Source organism: Sorex fumeus, unplaced genomic scaffold, assembly GCF_029834395.1.
Source record: "Sorex fumeus unplaced genomic scaffold, SorFum_2.1 ptg000115l, whole genome shotgun sequence".
NCBI lineage: Eukaryota > Metazoa > Chordata > Mammalia > Eulipotyphla > Soricidae > Sorex > Sorex fumeus.
Window position 1 is genome coordinate 3,172,529 of NW_026606172.1, and position 21,320 is coordinate 3,193,848.

General features: G+C 34.1%; 1 protein-coding gene across 2 annotated transcripts in view; it reads right to left on the minus strand.

Annotated features, from left to right (window-relative positions):
• Positions 1–223: 223 nt before the first annotated feature.
• EPHA3 (EPH receptor A3) overlaps positions 224–21,320 on the minus strand; it is a 398,195-nt gene continuing 377,098 nt past the window's right edge. For both annotated transcript variants that reach the window (XM_056135456.1, XM_056135454.1), the window contains 2 exons: positions 12,152–12,307; positions 224–1,975 (listed from right to left, as the gene is read on the minus strand). In XM_056135456.1, the coding sequence (XP_055991431.1) occupies positions 1,870–1,975; positions 12,152–12,307 (262 nt within the window). In that variant the 3' untranslated portion in view covers positions 224–1,869. The remainder of the gene's footprint in view (positions 1,976–12,151; positions 12,308–21,320) is intronic.

A 21,320-nucleotide genomic window follows, 5' to 3' on the forward strand; every position in this document is an offset into this window, starting at 1 on the left:
ATTGATTTCAAATTGCTTTATTTAAGAAAATTATTTCCTTATACATCCAATACAATATTCTTGTAGGATGACCCATTTGGATATAAATGATTTTCCCCAACTTGGAGAAATAATCTCATATGTGAATAAACACAACCTAAACCTTATTACCTAATACATTCACACTTGTGAATGAATTTTGGCCTTTGATTGTAAGAAGTGGTACTCCATTTTTCGTAAAAAAGAAATTTGCAGCATTGATTTATTCATTCATTCTTTTTTGTGGGCTATGCATTTCTTAATTTCTAAACATGATAATATAGGATGATAACAGCATTAGAAATAATACATATATAGAAACTAAAATGTTGCTTCACAATATATTAGTGGCTAGATTTCCTTCTGTTATATTTTTTCAAAATTACTGAATGTGTTCATATTTCGATGTTATGGAATATTATATTTATGCTCCTATTAAGAAATCATTCCACTGCCTACAAATGTTGAGAAATTTTCTAAATGACTAGCTATTTTAAAAATTATGTGTTCAATAAATATATATAGACATTCAATGCTTCTAAGTTTACACCTAAACTCAATAGGTGTATTTTAGTGGAAGACTCAGAGTTAACCTGGTTTGATAACATAATCATTAGTTTAACTAAACCCCAATGATGAAGTAGAGTAGTTTTGGTTATTACTATTCTCTATAAAAAGCTGAATAATTGAAACACAGACATTATGTGACATTTTTTAAATCAGCCAGCAAGTGATTTTTGACTCATGCATTAGCCCATAGGTTGTGGTGCCATTTAATGTAACAATCTAAAAAGGATTCCAATTTTCATTTCTTTCCAGTGTAGCTATTTTCCACTCAGGTATTTAATCATAGCTAATTCATTGGTGGAGGAAGTTGATATTCTCCTAAGCACCAGAGCTGGGCAGCTATGTCATTTGAGAATCCATTACATACATATCAGTATATTACACTAAATTAGGAGCATACAAGTTTGCAATAAATGGAAAGACAAATGGATGAATAGTTGAAGAGATTTGGTTAGTATATGAAGGACAAGGTTTGGTTTCTTTATATATATTTAGACAGATAGAGATGTATATAAGTGAATGGTTCAGAAAATATGAAAAGAAACCCATCATTCTCTATGTCTAGTTTACCGTGTTTCCTACTGCTATAAATTTGAGAGAGCATTTGGCACTTGGCTGTAACAAATCCAAATTAATCACCAAGGTATAAATATAAATCAATAAAAAAATTCAAAAGAAAATAAATACTTTTCTTCCAAATTAAGACATATTTTACATGATAATACTTAAGAAAGCTAACCATTAAAATGTGTAGTACTTAAAACAACTAAAAACTTTATTTCTATATGTTTTTAACATATAATGAGAATAATACAATGAAAAGGTAGTAAATATGGCCAAATAGTTTGAGGTATAAATTCCTCTATTTTGCTTGCTTTTAAGGAAACAAAATACCTGTTACAGAGTTCTTCTGTGTATAAAAATATTGCAAGTATCTTCCGTGAGTACTAGTAAACAGAGTGACCATGTTTGTCATGTCACTTGTTTTAATAGTTTATGATCAATGGCTCTAAGCTAGTTCTTCATCAGTTCACGTTGAAGAATTTCAATTTAATACATAAACTAATTTTAAAAAGCAATCACAAAACAAAGTACACCCACCCACCCATCTGCTAAATAACAGGGGAAAATAAAGAGTTTTTAAATTTCATTTTAAGGCATTTGTACTCAGAGTTGAGTGTCTTATTGGGCTTGGAACTTTCATCAGAATCTTCAGCACAATCTTTTATATGAAGAGTGATGCCACAGCTTCCAAAGTCACCACTTTCTTTCAGAAATAACACTTTACACTGGAACAGGACCATTCTTTGATTGTGTTTCTAGAGCTTTTATACTACTGATGATCTTCTTCTGTGGTCCTACCACAGTGACACCAACTTTTTTCATGTCACTGTGAAAAAAAGAGAATATGTATTTTGAGAATCATGGTTTTCTGATTAGTATGTAGGCTTTTTTGCCAATTATCACAGTTTGTACCATAATGTACTCCACCTAGTTGAAACAAATCTTGTGATTTTTCACATCATCCAGCATTATATCTTAGGGCTGGAGCAATAGCACAGCGGGTAGGGCGTTTGCCTTGCACTTGGCCGACCTGGGTTCAATTCCTCCACTCCTCTCGGAGAGCCCGGCAAGCTACCAAGAGTATCTTGCCCACACAGTAAAGCCTGGCAAGCTACCCATGATATATTCGATCTGCCAAACACAGTAACAAGTCTCACAATGGAGACGTTACTGGGCCTGCTCGAGCAAATTGATGAACAGTGACATTATATCATCATCTTTGTTGACAAATATAAATGATAAAATGATTTGAACAGTTTATTATCACAGTTTCTAATATCTTATGATATGATTTGGAAATAGGAACTTTGGAGATGTAATTATGGAAAAGATCAAGATGGAATTTTACACTACAATAGTGTAGTTCAATGATGTTACCTTAAAAAAAGATAGACGTGGGCTAATGTGACACAGAGAAGTATGTGTTAGAAAGGAGATAGATATTGGAGCACAATAATATAAGTCAAGAAACATTAGAATTACTAAAAGCTGGAAGAATCATCACCTCTAGAAAATGAGAAAACCCATATTAAAAAATGTCTCAGAGGAAGTATACATGCCTAGAGACTTTGATACAGATTTCTAAGTCTCCAGAGTATGAGAAAATCAATCTCAATAAACTTAAAATAATTCTGGGGTTAGAGCAATAGTACAGTGAGTAGGGCACTTCCTTGCACTTGACAGACCCGGTAAATAACCAACATCTTATAAGGATTTCCAAGCACCACCAGGAGTAATACTTGAGTGCAGAGCCAGGAGTATCCTCTGGTAATTCACTAAGAGTGGCCCCAAAACAAATGAATAAATATTAAAAATTCCTAGGCACTAGCGTGTATGAACATGCATCCTTTGTAGAGTAGTATTTCCATCCTTTAACTGTCCCCACTTTGAGACATATGGCAAAGCATATGAAAAGTGAGACTATCGGTTTCTGCATTCTACTTCTTATATCTTTAGAAGGTTCAAGATGTGCCTCAGAAATGCCATGTCAGAATTCTGATTACTCTGACACCAGAATATTATTGAAATTCATGTGCAAGTATTTAGGCCTGCAATCACGGTTTTTTGTTTGTTTGTTTGTTTGGGGGCCAGTCAGTGGTGATACTCAGGGGTTACTCCTGGCTCAGCACTCAGAAATTGTTCTTGACAGTGCTTTGAAAAACATATGGAATATGTGGGTTGAACCTGGATTGGCTATATGCAAGGCAAAATCCCTATCTGCTGTTCTATTGTTACAGCGGAATAGTTTATACCAGTTCTGTGGCCATTTCTATTAAGCTTGACTTTATCAAACCAGGTCAATAAATCCATCTTAAGTACTTCAGATGAAAGGAGTTTTATGTCAGATGATGTTTCATCGACTCAAACACTACAGCAAATTCTACCTAAATTAAAAACCCAACCAAATTTTAACAACTCATATTCGGGGCTGAAGCAATAGCACAGCAGGTAGGGTGTTTGCCTTACACGCAGCCAACATGGCCGGTCCAAGTTCGATTCCCAGCATCTCATACGGTTCCCGAGCACCGCCAGGAGTAATTCCTGAGTGCATGAGCCAGGAGTAACCCCTGAGCATTGCCGGGTGTGACCCAAAAAGCAAAAAAAAAAAAAACCCAACTCATATTCATGATATTTGTGCATATGTCATGTTTTTTTTTTTTAAAGGGGAGGTGATAGAGGAACACATCTGGCAGTACTGAGGGCTTACTTCTAGTTTTGCACTTATGGATGACTCCTAGCAGGCTACTAGGACCATATGGGTTGCTGGGGGATCAAATTCAGGAGGTGAGCCACAGGCAGGCAAGCACCCTATCTGTTATTCTATTACTCCTGCCCCATTGTGTATATGCCTTTGTATAGGGCCAGTAATTTGACCCATGTGTTCACATGTACAAGGCACGTTCTCTATCATTAAGCCAAATTCGTAGCACCAATACATGACATTTGATATAAAATCAAGTTTTTTCTAGTTTCTACATGTTGTGGCAGTTTGTTGCATCATCACAGATAACTAGATTAGATGTTGCAGAGTATCAAATCTTTCTAAAGTTCAAAGAATTATAAAAGGATGTACTACTTATCATGTTACTTTTTTAAAAACTTTAAATATGAAGTCAAGTATTTAATAAAGATTGTATGACAGGAAGGAATTTAACTTGGTGAGGAGATATGTAATGAACATTTAAAATTGATTAAATGTTCTTATCTCAAGTAATTATTTCATGTTTGTACCTCTCTAAAATATTAAATATGCCCTTCTTGTGAAAATTTCTTGGACATGTCTATTAATATTCATAACATCCCTGCATGTTCCTGAACTTTCTATTCTCATCTCTTGTCTCATTTTCTTGAAAACAATTGGCACCATTGAAGATAGGGTTTTCTTTTATTTTCTTTATTCTCTATCTGGTCTCACAAAAAAGATGAATTTCCTGTGAAGACAAATTCTGTCAGATTTGTATCAAGACCACGAGCAATGACTATTTATATGCCTGGGTATTGATATTTCCTTACCAAAGTATATAATCAATAGTTCAAAAAGTTATTTATCTGGGGAAGTTGAGAGAATAATCAAGAATTATTTTACAAGGATCACTTGGCACATTGACATGGACAAGAAGAACAAACACCTGCAATGAACACACACATAAACTCAAAGAGAACATAAAGAATGGAACAGAAGATTGAGAGCTCTAATATGCAGCAAGTGACTGATATATCAAAGAGTGGGTTGTGGCAGGAGTCTTTCTTCACCTAGAATCCAGTTTCCCAGAGGACCAGCTTTCTCCACAGCTAAGCATACAATGGATCATCTTTCTTTTAAGCTCATTCCATTGTATCTCAGTTCCTTTGCCCACAGCTAACTTTTTACACTATTTTACATGTCTCACTCTCTAGTACTTCTGTTTTCAGCTAAGAAGAGGACTCTGTAATCTCACACTGCCCTGACATGCTCAAACCTAGAAGCAGTTTTTCTGCACCTAGAATCTAATGTGTAATCCCCTTGCTTTCCAGCTGAATGAACTTTCCTAGAGCTCAGCAGGTCATTCTTCAACTGTCACCTCTCAGTTGCATCCCAGTTCCCAAGCCCACCCTTTATTCTGAATTCCCGGTTGCCTAAGCAGCTGTACATCAACTCTTTAATAACACTTCACAACCCATATTCCTCCTGTTCCAACCAGACAGACTCAATTGTATCTCCCATTGCAGCCAAAGATGTAATGCAATTAATACTTTATTCTTGGCCCCATCAGGTGATCATATAGAATAGCCCTCAGAAGGAAATGCTGTTAGTAAGAAATCATACATACTCAGGGCTGGAGAGATAAGATAGATGTAGGAAGGCTACTTGTCTTGCACATGGCAGATCTAGATTTGTTTTCTGGCACCATATATGGTCCCTAAACTTGTAGATTCTTGAGTACAGATGCAGGATTAAGCCAAGAGTACCACGAGGTATGAATCCAAAAGCAAGCACACACAAAAAATCATGTAGGATTTATTTGTAGTCAGAGGAGATGCAGAGCTAAGATGGCTTTGAAATGTGTACCATAATTCATACTGGGCATCAAAATCACAAACTAGAAATAACAAAAATATTCTGGAAGAAAACTGGAAGACAAGGAGCAGAATAATACTTAACCTAAATCTATGAGCTCTCGTGGGGGGTAGTTTATAAAGATTCACAAAACAGCAGACATCGATGGGGAAGCCACATAGAAATCTACCAAGATAATATCCCAATAAGTAAAGATAATATCCCAGAAGGTTCTACTAGTGGCAACCAGTTGAAGAATATCTCAAAAAATAACTTTAAAGATACCACAATGAGGGTGTTTGATGAGTTAAAAGAAACAATGGTATATATGGTAAATTAAACATGAAAGTAAAAGGTGTGTGTGTGTGTATGTGTGTGTGTGTGTGTGTGTGTGTGTGTGTGTGTAGGTGTCAACACCTTCAAAGAGAGAGGAGAGAGGAGGAGAGAAGAGGGAATGAGTGGGGGGATAGAGAAAGAGAGAGAGGGTGGAGAAAAAGAGAGGTAAGTTCAGAGAGGAGATGCAGAAAACTTCAAGAAAACAACTGAAGCTAGGAAAAGTTTAGTAATAAGTAGTACACTAGAAAACTATGCAATGAGTTCAAAAGGAACAATATAAAAATCGTCAGAGTCCCCGATACTCAAAAAGATGAGATTAACAACTAGGCAAGGAAATCATAACTGAGATATTTTCTAGTGTTAAGAAACACATGCACTCAGATTAAGGAGGCCCAGGACTAGAGGGATAGTACAGCTGGTAGGGTGTTTGCCTTGCACAAGGCCTACCTGGGTTTGGTCTCTGGCATCCCATAGTGTCCCTGGAGCAACACCAGGAGTAATTTCTGAGTGTAGAGCCAGGGTTCTGCCTTGACCCAAAAAACCAAAGGAGGACTAGGGGAGAGATGGGGAAGGTACCAAAACATCCAGGCCAAAATAGATAACCTCACAATAGCATTGAAGATGCATTATCATTAGAATGACAGAAGTCAAAAGACAAGACACATTGTTGAAAACATCACAATCAAAGAAAGAATTTACATGCAAAGACAATTCCATAAGATTAATAGCAGAACTATCAAATGGAATGGAGGGTGGATCATATTAAAAACAAAACCACAATGAAATTAACATCTCAGGCTGGAATAAGAACACAGGAGTTAGGGCGTTTGCCTTGCCTGCGGCTGACCTGGGTTCGATTCCCAGCATCCCATATGGTCCCCTGAGCACCACCAGGAGTAATTCCTGAGTGCATGAGCCAGGAGTAACTCCTGTGCATTTCTGGGTGTGACCCAAAAAGCAAAAATAAAATAAAATAAAAAATAAATAAAATTAACACCTCAGAATGCTTTTTTGCAGTTAGCTTGCCATTCATATTTAAATAAGTGATTCAAAGCTTCATGGGACAAAAACAGCTTGGGAATTTCATAGTCTTAAAACCAGTTTTTCAAGTATTAAAGGTCCTTTTGTAAAGGACAAGACTAACTTCACAAGTATCATGACAGCTAGAAAATAATGGTACTTATGTTCTTAATAGCATTAATCTCATTCAAAGTTAATAGCCTTCAGTCACCAATCAAGAGATACAGAGTGGCAGGATAGATTAGAAAACTGAGCTCAACTTCCTGTTGCCTATCTGAGTGGTAAATATAGGCTCAAAGTATTGGACCTGAAAAAAATTTTACAAACATTTCCTTTGGAAATGCTAGGGTGGCAGTACTTACATCAAACAAGATATTATCAAATTTTAAAAGGCTTTAAGTTATAGATAACACTTCAAGGGAAAATACTATTGATTTTGACTGGATGTTCCTATGAACTTTTTTAAAGAGATGGCTGATAGAGTTTACCCTTATTTGTATGTTTTGAACTTATATTTCTTGTTTCCATGTACAAAATAATTTTCCCTATAAAAATATAAAATGCTGTTTGGGGCAGGGATAGTAATTTCTTAATTATTAAGTAACTAATGCATTATAAAGGAACTCCCACTCCTACACATATATACAATATATACAATGATAATCCTTCAAAATAATGTAAACAATTGTTAATCGACCTAAAGGAAGACTTAGAATTTAAACAACATTTTATCGAACAACCAATGAGTCAGAGCAAATCAGAGTAGAAATCAGTATATTCCTGAAAACAAATGAGAATGGAGACATGGAATACCAGACTGTAGAGGACACAACAAAAGCAATGTTTGAAAAAAATTTATAGAAATACAATCAGTAATTACAAAGCAAGAAAGAATAAAAATAACAAAAAATAAAAGCATAGTTTAAGCAATTAGACAAATTTATTTGAAAATGGAATGCAAACCAAACAGAAGAAATAATAAGACTTGTAGTAGAAATCAACAAAATAGAAACTGAAAATAAACTCAATTGAAGCCAAAATCAGATCATTGAAAGAATATAGAAGATTGAAAAAAAATATTAACTAAACTCATTATTCTACTAAACAAAATCAGAAATGAAAGGGGAGACTTTACAAAAGATAACAAAGAAATTCAAAGGATAGCCAGGGATTACTATGAAAATATTTATGCTTTAAAATTGGAGAACCAAGTAGAAATGGATACATTTTTTGAAGTAATATAAATGTCAGATTATGAAACAGGACACCTAAATAACAATAATTCTCGAAGAACTTAAAATCGTAAACAAAGGTCTCCCCGACACAAATGACAAAAGGTTTCTTAAAAAAAAACCCAGGCCCAAGTGACTATACTAGTAAGTTCTTCCAAACTTTGAAGAATAGCTCCTCTTAATCCTTTTTAGGTTCTTCCAGAAATTCAAAGAAATAGGAATTCTCTCAAGCAATTTTGATAATGCCAATATTACACTATTACCAAAGCCTACTGAAACACCAATAAAATCTTCAATGATGTTTCTATATCCCTGGTAAATAATGATGTAAAAGATCCCTAACAAAATATTAAGAAACTGAATCCAACAGTGTATCAAAAGGATCATGCACCATGACCAGTAAAATTTTTCCCAGTGATGCAATAATGTGTTTATATGCACCTCGGGCTGGAATGATGGCACAGTGGGTAGGGCATTTGCCTTGCACATGGTTAACCCGGGTGACCCGGGTTTGATTCCTCCTCCCCTCTAGGGGAGCCCAGCAAGCTTCTGAGAGTATCTCGCCCACATGGCAAAGCCTGGCAAGCTACCCGTGATGTATTCCATATGCCAAACTCAATAACAATAAGTCTCACAATGGAGATGTTACTGGGATCTCTTGAGCAAATTGATGAACGGGGTAGAACAGTGCTACAGTGCTATATGCACCTCAATCTACAAAGTTACACCACCATATCAGTGCAAGAGCAATATAAAACCATATGACCGTATGATCATATCACTAGATGCAGAAAAAGAATTTTACAAGATCTAACTAAAATTAATGATGAAAACTTTTAATAAAAAAGTATAGAAATATTTTACTCAATGCAGTTGAAAACTCTAACACAATCTATTAGATAAAATAATATTTAATGGTGCAAAAGCCAAAGCTTTCCTTATAAGACCAGGCAGAAGACAGGAGTGTTCAATATAACAGCTCTATTTTTCATTTACAAACTTAAAAATGATTTTTGAAAACAGTGAATATTATGTTATAAGCCAATATATTAATTATGTAAGTTATTTGAGATTTTAAGCCTAATTACACTATTAGCTTTAGCCCTGATTTTCCCTCCAGAAGTGAGGGATCCAGATGCTAGGAGTTAGAAAAAAATCAGATATTGATCATTCAAAGATTGAGTTTGACATCTCTGAAGAGTCAGTCTTTTTCTTAGTACTTTTGCTACAGCAGGAAAGACTTATTTCTCTCTTTATTTGGTACCTTCCTAATCTCTTATTTACACCTGAATGTTTTTCTTTAAGAAAATTTTCGTGTAAAAGTGTTTTACAATCATGTGCCTGAGAGCACAAACATCACAAAACATAGACAAAGTTTCTTGTTTTTAATGTAAATGATTATATTGCAGCAAATAATTAAAATAATAACTTTCGGCTATATTTAGCATGGATTTTTATGTATATATTACTCCTGCCCATATGTGTTTTTTCATCACTATGCCATGTTTAATATAGTTCTATATATAAAGCTGCCATAATCTCAAAAATCACTATTGATATGCTAATATTATTTTGCCTATCCAATGCAGAATGAGGAGGGGAAAAAAAAGAAGTTAAATGGCAACCAAAGATTGAAAATAGAGGTTAATATGGTTTCTGGTAATTAAAAGACAAAAAGGTGATGACACTTGAAAATGACCTTCATAGGTGCAAAATAATGATATGTAACAACTAATCTGCCTATAATTCTTTCCACACATTTAATTCTCTATTCGATTTCTATTACCACCCTTGCTTACACTTTATCTCTCTCTTCTTCTCTCACATTTGCCTAATACTATGAAGTAGAATTTTATAGATATGTTTACTGAATAAAAACACACAATTTTCTGTACTTATATTAATTATTATATAGCTTAAGTAGCTAGCATATAAATGAAGTTCATAGACTATAGGAAATAAATTAGTATTTTAGTATGCACTGCACTGTACCACTGTCTTCCCATTGTTCATCGATTTGCCTGAGCAAGCACCAGTAATGTCTCCATTGTGAGACTTGTTGTTACTGTTTTAGGCATATCGGATACACCACGGGGAGCTTGCCAGGCTCTGCCATGCGGGCAGGATACTCTTGGTAGCTTGCCAGGCTCTCTGAGAGGGCCGGAGGACTCATACCTGGGTCGGCCATGTGCAGGTCAAATGCTCTACCTGCTGTGCTATCATTCCAGCCCAGTATTCAGTATTTTATTATAAATTCTATTATCTTTTTTTCCCTTTTATTTCATAGTAGGCATGATTAAAAAAAAGTAAAGAGTAAAATTAATTCGATAACATTTTCTACATGTGTCTATCCTATTCCAGAAGAATTTGAGTTGTTTGGTCAACAGAATCAGTTATGCATTGACTATGGATGACACAAAGAAAAAATATACTGAAAGAAACCAAATTTAATGAAGATTATACTTTTCTAGAAATATGAACTTTTACAAAGGTTATACTTCTATAGAAATAGAACTTTTATAGGAACTCATTCTTCCTTAAGACCTTTCTTAAGGTAACAATAATCAGGAAGAAAATGGTAACATGAATATGAAGCAAATATGAAAACAGAACCATAAGTTATAAAGCACTATTGACACTTTTGGTGTGTCTACCAGGACAAAAGTTCTCTTTGATAAATGGTTATTTGTATTACCCTTGGAAAAATGTACCTAGGGTCAAGTTTATCCTATTTCACTCCACCTCTTCACAGAAAATATTAGATCATGACAAATATATGCTTTTGTAAAAGAGCAACTACAAATAAGACTAAGCCCATCAGAATTCCTCTACTTGGGACTTAGAACAAACACAAAACATTGGACCTTAGTTATTTGAGTAAGACATAACAATATTCTATCATCAAAGCTGAGAAAACCATTTTAATTATGTATAGAATGCTGAAAATGTCACTGCATAAAAACTAAAAAAGCGACTCAGTCATATTAGAAATACAATTAATTGACTCTCATACATAGAGATCAATATTATGGTTTTCAGTAGCTTTCTAATTCCCAATTATTCTATCTTATGAATTACGATAAAAATTAATGAATTATTCACTGGATTTACTTAATACTTTATGAAACATCATAAATTAAGCTTATGAACTGTTAATACCAAAGGACTATCATTGCCAAAATTCCCTGGCTAAAAATATTTAAATTATACTTTATTTCTATTGGCTTTTAATGCAGGAAACCATAAATCAATGCATATGGGACTAGTCAACGCATATTTTTCATTTAGTCTTTCCAAAGTGACTATAAGCCTTCTGAGGAAAATAATGTTTAGCTTACTTGTCACTTCATTTTCTAACATAACATTCTTCATAAAGCATCTCTCAATAATAGATGGTGACTTAAGATTTTCATTTTATGGCTGTGCAAGTGGTTTTTAAACTTTAATGCCCTCACTTTTATACAAAATTAGTTACCAATCATCCATTTTCACAGAGATTATATTTTTCTAGAAATTAACAAAATCACAAATGCAAGGACTTAATAAGTATCGTGCTTTATCTACTTATGTTTTAAGTTATTGACTTGAATCTGTGAAGTTGTACACAATTCTATATCCATTCGCCTATTTGAGAAAGGCAATGAAGTTCAATGAAGACACTTATCTTTCAAACCTATCCTGAGGGCTAAATTGTTGACACACTTCAATCACAATAGGTTCAATCACAAATAGACTAAGGACCTCGTTCAGTGGCTACAGGGAACATACATTGTTTAGCTATAGATTCAACTATTACCGATAATGCATTAGTCCAAAACATGTATGCTTCCTAGACAGTTAGAAATCAGTCAGCAGTGTTTAAAAACAAATTCCTTACTCCGTGGAAATCTTGGCGATGGTGTCACAAGAGCTGTATTCCACACCTGTGAAGATGTCCTTGCACTGTGCTGTTCGGACACCGTTAAGCCAGTCACCTGTTGTGTGGAAGGAAGTGATGTCAATATTGCTTTGGTCCAGAAGAAGATTTGATGGTCTGTAACGACAAAAACAACAAGGCAAGAAAGATCAGAACTCAGTAGAGAAGCTTTGTGTCAAAATTTGACAACAGCAACATGAACTTCTAGACTTCATGTTGTATTCCTGGAGATTTTATCTGCCACTAAGTCTTTATCTCTTTATGATATTCGATTGCTAGAGTTCTGTATAATCATCTTGTATAAGCACTCTCTTCTTCCATCACAGGTATTGTTTAAATCAATCACTGAAATGTCAGCAAAATGCTTTAATATGTCTATGTCCTTTTATATTTTAATTTGTCTAGTTCTTAGCATAAATGGCCATATTTAAGACACAATTATAGCAGACAGAATACACTGGATATTATATTGTCTACTTTGGTAATGAATTCAATTTTCCATATTAAACTCTGCCTACTGCATATCTGTTTGTAGACGCTGGATATGGTTCTGTCAAAAGGAATTGGAGAATACAGGACAATAGACATGCAGCAAAATATAAAGTCATAACATATATTTATATAATGTGAAAAATATCAATAATGTTAAGATTACAGAAGTAATGAAAAAGAAAGTAGGTGAGTAGAGAACAATGAAGTTGTGCTGTGTGTGATAGCAAAAAATCAAATTATTAATATCCAGACAAAATTGATAGATAATAAAGAATCACAATTATAATTTTTATTGCACAATAAATGTCACTTTAACAGAAGCATTGTCTGTAGCACTTTCCTCCCATTGTTTCATTAATTTGCTTGAAAGGGCACCAGTAACGTCTCCAACTGTGAGACTTGTTGTTATTGCTTATGGCATATTGAATATGCCGCGGGGAGCTTGCCAGGCTCTGCCATGCAGGCGGGATACTCTCAGTAGCTTGCCTGGCCACACCCCTTACCCACTATCACTCCAGTTAAAAGCTAAGAGAAACTTCCAAAAATTGAATAAAATTATAGGTCGGCTATAGGTTTGTGACTCATTGGAAGATCTGAAAGTCAAGGAAAGAAAAGGAAAGGAAGAGAAATAATGGAAAGTGCTTTCATTCCTTTATAGTACAGAGATGTAGCCTATAGTTGAACTGTGCTAGGGTTATTTTTTAGATGTCGGTGTTCTTCTTAAGATAATGGTAATAAAACAATTACTACACAAATGAAAAGCAGTTGAACATATGCCAGGACTACCTACAACAGTTCTTCAACATAATAAGCATTAGGTAGTCTTAGGTAGTCATTATTCTGACCTAAAGAAATATATGTATTGAAGTGGTTGAAGTTTTTAGAACTTCTAAAAGAAAATAATACCTCATTTCTATTTAAAAATGTTTTCTTGATTTTCTTGCTGAATTTTTTTGCATTACTTATATACATGTGGGTCTGGAGTGATAGCCACAACGGTAGGGCATTTGCCTTGCATGCAGCCAACATGACCAACCCGAGTTTGATCCCTCCGCCCCGCTCGGAGAGCCCGGCAAGCTACTGAGAATATCTCGCCCGCACAGCAGAGCCTGGCAAGCTTCCCGTGACGTATTCGATATGCCAAACACAGTAACAACAAAGTCTCCAATGGAGACATTACTGGGCCCGCTCGAGCAAATCGATGATCAACGGGAGGGCCTTTTACCTTTTTATATATCATGGATATCAGTCCTTTTATAGATGAACGGTTTGAAAATATCCCATTACATAGGATGTCTTTTTTTATATTAATGATGAGTGGATTATTTCACTGTGTAGGAGCCTTATAATTAATTTATTCATTTTTGTTTTGTTTTGTTTTGATGCCACACACAAGATGGTGCACAGGGGTTACTCGAATCTCTGCATTCAGAAACCACTCTTCAAGGGCTTGGGGAACCTTATGGGGTTCTAGAGCTTAAAATTGGGTTTGCAGAATGCAAGGTATGCATAATAACCACTGCACTATCTCTCCAACCCCTTTTTAATTTATTTTTACTTAACTTCTACTTACGGGAAAAATGATAACATGGTAAACTCAAGCTATGCAAAATATTTTGAGTGTGATGGTCTAATTAATTGTTATTTTGACCACTACTAATTTAGTCATGTTTAATACATGGAATAAGCAACAAGTTTGTATAGTTGGTATTACCCGGAACTCATTAAAACAGTTGTTTTAATGTATTCACAATAACTCAACACCAAATGTTTATAAATGTTCTATTCTTCCTTGAATAGATTCCCTTTTTATTATTGAAATAAAATACTTTATTGGCGCTAAGAATGTATATTCCATAATATAATTATAATCTTATATTTAAGATGCCATATTAAGATTTTTATATCTTGTGAGTTATTCTGAAACTTACATACTTTATAATGCTGCAGATGGTTTAAAACAATTATTGGAATTTAGATAATTATTTTAAATAACCCAATATTAATTATCATTTTTAAAATACAGCCTCATATTTTCTTACATGTTGAAGAGTAATTTGTGTAAATGAATTTCATCATTGGAAGGAGGATTTCTTAAATTGTCTTCATTGTTAGCCCCCTTTAACAAGAAATTTTTTCTCTTGGTTTTTACTTAAACATTGTAATTAACAAAGTTGTTAATAATAGAATTATTTCACACATTTCATGTTCCAACACCAATCCCATCACTAGTGTTGAGTTCCCTCCACTAATTTCCTCACTTCCCCCACTCTATGCCTACCCAAACAAATTTGTTTCACATTAATTACTGCAACAAAATGATAAATGGAATTATGAGAAAATAGAATGACAAAAGTCAATTTCTGTTAATTGTTATATTTCACAGTGTTGTTCCTGAAGTCATTGTTTGGGAATTTATAAAGCTGGTTGATGCTGGTTAAACCTTTGGTGTTGCTGTTTTTATTCAGAAATTTGCTATGCTCTACTGGGTTATCATTATCATGAAATTTTTACCAGATAATTTTTAATATGACCCCAGGTATCTAAAATACGTACACAAAGCAAATATTTACTGATAAATAACCACAAGTTATTTTAAGCATTTTTAAATAACTTTTGTGAATCCCTCATTTACTTAACTTAGTCCATATTGAGGCATCCACAACTTTTTAAGAAGCCAGGATTAAAAGAATAGAGTGTTAAAAATGGAAGGGCCGAACCACACATGCTAAGGGAAAAGGGAGCTCAGATAGAGAAGGGAACACCAAATAAAGGTGGTGGGAGGATCCTCCCAGGATGGGAGAAGCATACTGAAAGTAGACTATAGACCAAACATGATTGTCACCCATTGCCTCTTTTGCAAACCACAAAACCCATTAAGAGAGAGAGAATGGAAGGGAATGCCCTGCCACAGAGGCAGGGTGGGATAGGGGGGATAGGGGGTGGGAGGGATACTGGGATCTGTGGTGGTGGGAAATGGGCTCTGGTGGAGGGATGGGTATTTGATCATTGTATAATTGAAACCCAAGCACAAAAATTTGTAAGTCTGCAACTGTACCTCATGATGTTTAGTCCGAAAGTAGTGAGTGGTCGCAAGGTCAACCTAAAGTCAACCTGCAGCAAACTATAAACTAAACTCCTGGATGTCTCACTAATAAAAAAAATAAATTAATTTAAAAAAATAAAATTGGAACATTTTTTCTGAAAAATTAAAAATGGCAGGGCCGGGTTAGAGATGCTTGGGGCAGTGGGGGCGGGGTGGGAGGTTTGGAGGTGTTATTGATTGGAGGAGGTTGGCACCAACACTGGTGGTGGATATGATGGTGGAACATATAGTGCACGAAGCACTAGTCTTCGTAGTATTGTAAATCACAGTACCTAAACAAAAATTAAAGAAAAAATAATATATAAATGAAGTGCATAAGTTCAACACTTAGAATTGGTTGTTCCAAGATGTTAAGACAAATGAAAACATGTATACTTTGTGTGTATGCTTATTTTAGAAAGAACTGAGTCATCTATTATCAACTCCAAGTCTATTTTTTGAAAAAAAAAAACAAGAAATAATATCAAATGGATCATCCAAGTTAGTTTATCTATGATGTTCCAAATTAATCCACATTTAGAAGGACTTGTTAAATAAGATTGCAATTTATGGTATTTTTTCCACCAGTCCCTAATAAAGAATAACCTTGCTGAAGTGTGAGGTTCTCATTCTTAAAAATGAACACTTTGGGACTGGAAAGATAGTACAGCAGGTAGGGCGTTTGCCTTGAGTGAGGCTGCCCCAATTTGATCCTTGGAATCCCATAGGGTCCCCAAAGAATAATCAGGTGCTATTCCTGAGTGCAGATACAGATTTAAGTCCTGAGCTTCAACAGTGTAACTCAAAAGCCAAAAAAAGAAAAAGAATACTGTTATACCCTGTACTTTCTGTGGTCGGGAATAAAATGAAGGTATGAATTTTGGTTTGAACTAATGAACTAATCCTCAAAAGTCATAGACAAAAAAGACTTTGCTCATATGAAAAAGGAAAAGAAATCCCTTTGCTAAAAAAAATTTCTTTGTCTCCACTCTTAATCTAAGGAATTGGGGGTTATAGACTTAGACATGCAACTCGAATAAATTTCAAAACTCACAGGGTGTTCTTGGGTTGTTTTTTATGATCATCTTGGAGCAGTCTTTATCACTAACCAGCATTAGGTGTCATATTGGACCCATTAGAAAATAGAATTGGTTAAAAAATGATAGAAATAGCACTCAGTCAGATGTGAGAATATTTTATAAGAAAAACTGAACTCTCTAAATGAAAGAATAAAATAAAAAATTTTCTCTAAGCACATGTGCTTATCATGTGTGGCATTTCTACAGTAGCTGCAGCATATAATCTAATGCTGAAGTCTGTCAACTCTTGGTCATATGAATAGCAATACTTTTTAAATTTATGGATTTGTGGGTATGAAGAATCAAACCCCAGGACATTTATTGCGAATATTTATGAAGTGCATCTAAGAGCAAAATGTAGGGTTGTTTTTTTTTATTCTCATTTCAAACTGGTTTGCATTTTTGAACTAAATACTATAACCGTACTCAATAAGAGTTTCCAGAAAATTAATATAAACAAATTGAAATAAAACAGGACTTGCGGATTAGGGATTAGTGACCCCAACCGTGTTTTTCTGTTTAGTACTTGGATCAAAGTACAGTGAAGACAAAGAATGACCTAATTTTAATGCCAGTGACCTCAGAATAACCAGTCCTGCAAAGTATCATTTTTCCACTTCCAGGATTTCTCTGGGGATTTCAAATAAAAATTGGTTCCTTTCCTCCTCTGAGAGGACATCTGGAGAGTTTATCAATGGATAGGAATTTGTCTCTCACTGTGAAGAGCCTGTGATGTCTCTTCATGCGCACCAAGGGAATGTGGGCTTTTTGAGCAGCTGCAGGCATTGGCGTTTTTTTAGACCCAACCCCAGACATTGGGTCTGAAGGGGAAATTTATAGGCTGGGTGATATGCACTGTGAGCTCACACTTTTACTAGACAAATTAGATAGGTTTCAATCCGTGCAGCTGTAAACGATGTCCTGCAGAGTTCCACCTGATCTTTTACAGCTTTTCATAAATCAGTACCTACTGGCTGCAGACCGCAGTCATTAAAAAGAAATCATGGAAATTACATGTTTGCTCAAGGGAAGCAAAAAATAACTTTCCTCCCTTTCTCTCTCACTCCTTGTATTTAGGTTTGTGAATTATTCTTTTATGCATTTTCATACTGTTGCGTTAAAGAAGTACACACATTTTCTTTCCATTAACTTCTATTTTATCTGTAAATGGCTTCATGTAAATCACCACAGGGTATTGGGAAACAAGTCAGTAAACAAAGTCAGTAGCCATCATACCATAATATAATGATCTAATTTCAGGATAGCATTGGCGTTCTAAGTCTCTAGGATTCAAAGTTGTATACTTTTGTCACATTAGACTTTTTCTGGTTTCCAGAGGATTTTATTTTCATATATCAAAAATAGTCTCACTAATAAAAATTTTAAAAAATTCATTATACCTATAACAAAAATGACTTAATAATTTTAATCTTTGCATTAATTACAAAATGTTTGCTTATAAACATCATTTTAATATATATTTTATAAGGAATACGATATTGTCAACAAAGGAGGTCTCTCTATAATAAAAAAATGTAATCAATGGACTGTTCATCAAAACTTTTCTAATTAGATGACGATTTTGATTTCCAGGTAATGAATTAACTGATGATTTTTTATTTGGTATGGTGATATTTGACTCATGTATCCTAAGGTCAATGATATTCTTTATCCCAAGTGAAAATGGTTATGAAAAGAATTTCTATATCGTATATTTACCAATTATGTATTTGCAAGAAATATGCCATTTTGTCTATCACATTTTTATCTTTTTTTAATCTTTTATTTCTAACATTAAAATTAGGGATTTTAATAAGATTAATTTTAGTCATTAGTCACATAGTATGATTTTTAACCATAGTTCTCAATGGATAACTTGTTTATAAATGACATATTAAAAAGAAGGAAAAGCAGTCTGTTTATTTTAATTAATTCTAGGCCTTAAGGAAAACAGTGTTAGCAGTTATAGCTATACATCAGGTTTATTTTTCCCACCAGAATAATTACCAACTTTATTCTTTAACATTAATGAAAATCATCCATTTGGAATATTTGCTTCGTTATAAAAGATTTAGTATAATATTTGTTATATAAGGAAAGTCACCTGTTTCACCAGTTTCAAAATCAGAAGTCAAAGCAATTTTGAGACCAACATTTATTTATTTATTTATTTGTTTACTTTTTGGGTCATACCCAGTGATGCTCAGGTGTAATTCCTGGCTTTGCACTCAGTAATTACTCCCTGCAGTGCTCAGAGACCATATGAGATGCCAGGGTTCAAACACAGGTAGGCCGTGTGCAAGACAAATTCCCTGCTTACTCTACTATTGCTCTAGCCCCAGAGACCAATGGTTATTATAGTCAACGGTCCCGTCTTAAAGAATATACATTGCCAAAAGAGCAATTATTTACAATAGACAAATATGAACTAAGAAATTAGAAGCAATTAGTTAATGCCAACTTAAGGTCTTTAGCAAGGACACTTATGTTTGTATAATTGTTTTTTTCTTACAGGATAAAAATTTAACAATCAGTGCAACAGAATGCTGAATTTTAAGTCATTTTAATTAAATTAACTGTATATAATTGGCTCTATAAAACTTTTCTAAATATATTTAACATATCACTTAAATCTTTATGCAATGAATTTAAAAATCTCTAATGTAAAATTTTATTCTGTTTTCCCTGAGCATACTTTTTAATCTTTTATTCAAAAATTGGAAATTTATAAATGTACAATAATGTAGAAAAGTCTAAAAAATTTGGGGATAAAAATTTATAAATTTAAGAGACAATTCATTAATCTTTTTAATTTACAAATCTTTTTAATTTACAAATGAAATAGAGTACTACTGCATTATTATTTCTTATTATCCACATTTTAAGATTATTATCTACATTTAAAGAGTAACTGATACATTTATTAAGTTAAGAAAATACATTTTAAAATTAATGTTGCAATATAGTATACTTATTAGAATTAGAACTTCACTTATGTCTTTTTATATGCTTTATAAAGGATGCAAAAAATGCTGCTATAGGACAATTTTCTATTCATTTTCAGGCAGAATATTCTCTTGAAAACTTATTTGAAAAACATTTCTCCAATCTTAAAAAAAAGCAGAAAAAATGACATTTACTTATTTCATATTGATATGCCAAACACAGTAACAAGTCTCACAATGGAGACGTTACTGGGCCTGCTTGAGCAATCGATGAACAACGGAGGACAGTGATAGTGACAGTGACTTTTTTCATGAATAATTACAAATTTTAAGATTTTTTTCTGACAAATGTATATTTTTCATTGCCCTTTAATTTAAATTATTCAGTGATAACACCTTACAATTTTATGTCTCATCTATTACTCTAAAAGTGTCTAAATAATTGTCATAAAAATTATTTTGCATTACTTCCATACAAGCATTCTTCTCCATCCTTTTTCCTCTCGTCCTCTGCAGTTTTTAATAACACAGTGCATTCCACACCATTTTAGACAATTTCTTGAGTTGTGGTTTTCTGTCATGGTCTAACCTCATTTATTTTTATTGTTACTTTCTGGTTTTGAGAACAAACTCAAAGTGCTCAGGGATTACTCCTGGCTCTGTGCTTAGAGGTCTCTCCTAAATTGTTTAGAAGTACTGCTAGCCCCACAGATCAAGGGACCATATGTGGTACTGGGAATCAAAATAGAGTCAGCCAAATACAAGACACACACCTTACTCCCTATGAAACAATCTGTTTGACCCTCAGTCTCATTCTTATCTCTGTATTTCTTATTTCTAGCCACCACTCCATATTATTCTGCTTTCTGATTGTCATTGTTCTCCAACGTTCTGAGTAGAGAGTGTTTTATTCATCTGTAGGTAGAAATCTATGAAAAGGTTGATGTTCTGAGATATTTCTGAATATTTTATGCTTTTCTTAATTTCGTAAGGTAACTTAGGGGTTAAATATTCATTTATTAGAGATATTTTTGGTTGACTATTTATATATTTACAGGTACTAGAGACATGAGAACTTGAACTAGAAATGAAATAATTTTAAGAATATAGAGATGAAAAATTTGTAGTAAAATCCAGTATTACTAGATTGAGAGTTTGGCCTGCAAAATGTGTGTGTGTGTGTGTGTGTGTGTGTGTGTGTGTCTGTGTGTTGTTTTATTATATTTACAAAGAAAATAATCTTAATGGTAAACCTAGCTTTAATTTTTATGCCCTTCCTTGTTTCAAACTTGACCTTCCAGCTTCTGTGTGATTGGCTTTCGTTGTGTTTAAAGATATCTTCTGGGGCTGGAGAGATAGCACAGCGGATAGGGCCTTGCACGTGGCTGACCCGGGTTTGATTCCCAGCTTCCCATATGGTCTCCTGAGCACGGCCAGGAGTAACTCCTAAGTGCAGAGCCAGGAGTAACCCCTGTGCATTGCCAGGTGTGACCCAAAAAGAAAAAAAAAAAACAATAAATAAAGATATC